The sequence below is a fragment of the Pinus tabuliformis genome, chromosome 5_1, assembly GCF_031772625.1.
Source record: "Pinus tabuliformis cultivar Carrire ecotype Pingquan chromosome 5_1, CPIR1, whole genome shotgun sequence".
NCBI lineage: Eukaryota > Viridiplantae > Streptophyta > Pinopsida > Pinales > Pinaceae > Pinus > Pinus tabuliformis.
The window spans coordinates 903871524-903876448 of NC_142305.1; the positions used below are offsets into that span (position 1 = coordinate 903871524).

Sequence of the window (4925 nt, forward strand, 5' to 3'; positions counted from 1 at the left end):
TACTTCTTGGATGAAATGCCTCAATTCAGATTACAAAATGGAAGGAAGGGCTCAGATTTCGCCTCATCCAGGAACCATATAACTATCCTCCTAAAGATCTTGCAGATTTTACATTCTGTACTTCTTGTAGAATTCTCTATCTGTCCTAATTTAAAGATGCAAACAAACTACTTTAGAAGTATACAGTAAAACATTCTTATCGGGCAGTTAGGGGATGGGATCCCAGCCTTCTTCTCCGTCTCTTATATAATTTCCGAGAGGGAGGAGAACTGCTTTATTGGCTTCGGCATCTGCTTCTTTGTTATTATCCCTCTTTATGTGAAGAAATTCCAACTTCTGGAAGGATAATGTAAGGGAGTTGATTCTGCTCAGCAATCTAGATAGTCTTAAATCTGAGGGAGAGGAGTTGTCCACCATGGCATTTATAATAGTCTGAGAATCCCCAAACACTACCGCCTCTCTGATTCCCAAATTCTTAAGCACCTTGAGTCCCTGGAGGAGAGCTAGAGCTTTAGCTTGAATGCTGGTGTTGATGCCCACTCCCCAAGCATATCTAGCTTCCGTTATACCCTCTGCACTTTTAATAACACCACCAGCTCCAGAGTTTCCAGGATTGCCTTTAGCTGCACTGTAAAAAAAGAGAGCTTTCCTCGCCTTTTTGTTGCAGAATTCAGCAAATTCTGTGTCATTAAGGTGGATTTGCCAAGGCTTTAAGGGCGGAGAGGGGGTCTTTACATTATCTGAGAATTGAAGATCCAGGGAGGCACCCCAGACTATTTCTTGTTCACTGAGATCCTTCATGTTTATTTGGTCTCCCATGCAATATTTGAGGTGACTTTTAATTTTTACCCAGATTATCTTAGAAGTGCTCTTCTTGTCCTTAAAAATCCTTTGGTTTCTTTCCAACCAGATATGCCAGCAGATTAACTTGGGCAGGGCGAGCCATGCATCTTTGATTTGGGAGTTCTGAGCAGTGCCACCAGGGTACATTCGCTTCCAATTAGAGAACAGTTCTGAGCAGTGGTTGAAAGGGCCAAAATTCATGCTCCATGGGTCTGAAGCCTCCTTCCACAAATCTGCAGCGAATTTACAGGTCAGCATCATGTGGGGGGCATTTTCCTCTTGTTCCTCGCACAATGAGCAACGAGATGGCCCTAAGTATCCTCTTTTCCTGAGCCTATCTTCTGTCAAAATTCTGTGGTGACATAGTAGCCAGCAGAAGGTGTCAACTTTGGGCAGCGTTGTTGAAGACCAGATCCCCGGCCAAGGCCTCGGATCGGGCGGTGCATTAGGAAATCGGGAGAGCTGGAAATATCCCTGCGAAACAGTATATGGTCAGACCCCAACCTCGACTATCTACTTTCCTTCTGTTCATTGCGGCTTTGCTTTTCAGATGGGTAAGAAAGACAACATATTCATTAGCAAGATTCGGTGGCACCTCTAGATGCTTCCATCGCCACCAATCGTCATTATCCCAGAGGGATTGATCCCACAGAGTTTTAATACCTTCAGCGTTCATCCAATCTTTCATAGCAGCTAAGGATCGGTCTTCAGCAATTGGTTCACTGCCCATGATGCTATCGTCCCAAATGTGGATGCGCTGACCATTCCCTGGGATCCAATGTGCGTGATGTTTGATAAGAGTTGCGGATTTTTCACATAATTTATGGATCATTGAACCTGTAATTTCCTTTGAATTATTCAGACAGCGTGTTCTCTGCCCTCCGTAATATTTCTTCCACAGTGCATGCTGTGCCCAACCCGGTTTTGGAGCGATGATCCTCCAAACCAATTTAGCACCCATGGCTGTATTTTGATTGTTGAGGTTTTTAAAGTTTAAACCGCCTTCGATTCTGGGCAGATCGTATTCCAGCTTAATAGGGGGATTTTCTTCTCGTTGCCTTTGCCACCTTTCCAGAATTTTTTTTTTTATGTAAGCCTCCATCTTCCTCATTATGCCCATGGGAGCCATCATCACTGTTGCCTGAAAAATGGGTAGACTGTTCAAAACTGATTTTATCAGTACTGTCTTACCTGCTAGATTGAGCCAATTATATCCCCAGGACTGAATTTTGGCTTTGAATTTTTCCAACAGCGGCATCCATTCTCTGCTAAGAGCCCTTTTTTGAAAGACAGGGAGCCCCAGGTACTTGAATGAATTCCAAGTAGAGGTGGCTGCGAAACCAAAGCAATTAGAAATGGCTTGGATCGATCTGACGGAAGTATTCCAACAGAAGACATGGCATTTGCCTTTGTTGAGCTTGCTTCCTGAGTCTGCACAGTAGTCGTCCACTACCTCTTTGAAACGGTTAACCAAGACCAATGAGGCGGCACCCAGCAACAGAGAGTCATCTGCGAACAACGCATGATTAATGCTTTTTACTCCTCTTGCAATGTTTATTCCCATTATTTCTTGCTCTGACTGTTTTCTATTCAAGAGGAAGCTTAAAACTGAGGCTTGGAGGACAAAGAGAAAGGGGGAGAGAGGGCACCCTTGCCTCAGCCCTCTTGAGGCTTTGAAAAAGTCCGTGGCTCTCCCGTTCACCAGTGGGGCAATCCATGGCTCACTAATGCAAGCCTTGATCCATTTGATAAACTTATGCCCAAACCCGAATTTGTGAAGGACCTCCAGCAAGAATCTATGCCTCACCCTGTCAAAGGCACTTTCAAGATTGAGTTTGACAACCATTCCTTTCTCTTTCCGGGCCAAGAACGAGTGAATAGCCTCTTGAACCAGTATATAGTTGTCCACAATCTGTCTTCCCTGAATGAAGCCCCCCCGGTTCTCTGGGATAATGTCCGGAAGAATTGTTTTCAATCTGTTCGCAATCACTTTTGTTACCAGCTTATAGCCTATATTGCAAAGGGAAATAGGGCGAAATCTGGAGAAGGAGTTTGCACCTCTTTCCTTGGGGATAAGAGCCAAGAAAGCCGAGTTAGTGCTTCCCCCTATTTTCTGATAGGTTTGAGATTTCCAGACCATTCTGCACAAATCTTTTTCGACTATTTGCCAATAGTTCTGTAAGAATCTGGCAGTAAAGCCATCAGGGCCCGGGGCCTTGTCCGGCTCCATAGAGAAGAGGGCGGATTTTATTTCGTTATTTGTGACTTCTGTTTCCAAGAACTGATTCTTTCTGTTAGATATCAGCGTGGGAACCTCATTTACAGTCAATGGAATTTGACCCTGTCCCTCTATTTCGCTATATAGATTTTTGAAATGGTGGAAGGCCACATTTTTTATGCTTTGAGTGTCTCTATGAATGATGTTCTCTTCCCTGATTTTGGTGATGGAGTTGAAGTTTTTCCGAGCTTGGGCTTGCTTATGGAAGAAGGATGAGTTCCTATCGCCTGCCTTAAGCCAAAGCCTGCAAGATTTGATCCTCCAGTACTCTTCCTCATCCAGGCTTTCTTTAAGCAGCTTTTGCTGGAGGTCCGCCTCTTTTTCGAGAATTTCTTTTGTGATCTCTTCATTTTCCTAGTTAAGATGATGGGTCTCTAGCTGTTCTTGTAGCTTCTTTCTTTCCACTACAGTATTTGGGAGAAATTTTGCCCAAACTTTTAAAGTAGCCTTCACTCTCCTGAGTTTTTCCTCCCATACAAAGAACGCAGAGCCATTAACTGGTTGCTTACAAGTATCTTTTACTAACTGCAAGAAGGATTGCTCCTTGATCCAGAGGGGATTGAATTTAAAAGGAATGGGGCCTTTATCCCAATGAGCCAAAAGTTCAAGCTTGATGGGCCTGTGATCAGAGACACTACCGGGGAGAATATGCATTCTAGAATCTAGAACAAGAAGAAGAAAAGAGCTTTGAACAAGAAATCTGTCTAACCTTTCAGCAATGTGGCCTGGACCGAGCCTTTTGTTGGACCAGGTGTATTTGCCTGACGATGGTTTGATGTCAATCATGTCCCAATCCTGGAGTAGATCCTCAACCCATTCTCGCGCTGGATCCCTTACTATGCTCCCTCCACGTTTTTCAGCCATAGTTAAAGTGAGACTTAGATCTCCAACGATGATGATATTTGCTAAATCTTCAGAGTTTGCCAGCTCTCTAATAGAATCCCAACAATTCTTTTTTTCTCCTACACTGACTGGGACATACACATTAAAGAGACAAAGAGTCTCATCTGATTCAATGTGCTTCAGTTTTGAGAACAACCAATGGGTGTTGGCGATCTCTTTCACCCTTGTGAACTTGCTTGCATTCCAAAGGGTACCCAGGCCTCCTGAGGCACCCTTGGCTGAGACAACTTGCCCTTCACTTCTTTTCCACAGATTTTTGTCGATAAGGAGGAAGGCCTTGTCCTCCATTTTAGTCTCCTGGATGAGGAATATGTCAGGATATTCAGATCTTATCAAACTTTTGACAGCATCTTCTTTGATTTTGCTCCCCATACCCCTACAGTTCCAGGAGACGATCCTCATCACTTATTTTTGGAATGGAGAGCTCCTTTAGAGCTCTGGGGCGGGTTTCTATTCATCTTCGGAGTTTTAGCTAGGGGTTTCTCGAGGGTGGGTTGGCTTCCTTGCAGTTTGTCTTTGTATGTCTCCTGCTCTCTTTTCTCACAGGCTGATTTTCGGCCCCTTAAAGATCTTCTGGCCGAGGTTTGTGATTCACCTATCTCACCTTCTTCTTCTGAGTCCTCTGAGCCTTGTACTTCCTCAGCCTCTTATGAGGGTGTATCTTCCATTCTGTCTACTTTACTGTCTGTTTGCTTTGGTTCCTGGGGGGCTCTTTTTGGGCCGATTCTTTCTTTTGTGTTTCCAGATCATGGACTTCCTCTGTTGCTGAACTTAGCTGTATAAATTTGTTTCCTTGCTCTTCCATATGTGGGTTTTGAAGCCCTGAACCTGTTTGCAGAGTTTTCCCATTGACATTTCCTGTTCTTGAGGATTTGCTTTTTGTCCTTGTAACCTGCGTCCA

General features: G+C 44.1%; 1 protein-coding gene across 1 annotated transcript; it reads right to left on the reverse strand.

The window, feature by feature from the left end:
- Window positions 1-3475: 3475 nt before the first annotated feature.
- LOC149167738 (uncharacterized) lies at window positions 3476-4396 on the reverse strand. The gene is made up of 2 exons (XM_089430581.1): window positions 3831-4396; window positions 3476-3740 (listed from the first exon to the last, which is right to left on the reverse strand). The coding sequence occupies exons 1-2, from the start codon at window positions 4394-4396 to the stop codon at window positions 3476-3478; spliced, it is 831 nt and encodes a 276-aa protein (XP_089286707.1).
- Between the last annotated feature and the right edge of the window lie 529 nt (window positions 4397-4925).

Coding starts and splice junctions, on each gene's coding strand:
- LOC149167738 (XM_089430581.1), bottom strand. CDS start 4,396: ATGGGGAGCAAAATCAAAGAAGATGCTGTCAAAAGTTTGATAAGATCT. Junction 3,741..3,830: donor CCAGGCCACATTGCTGAAAG/GTTAGACAGATT, acceptor CTCTGATCACAG/GCCCATCAAGCTTGAACTTT.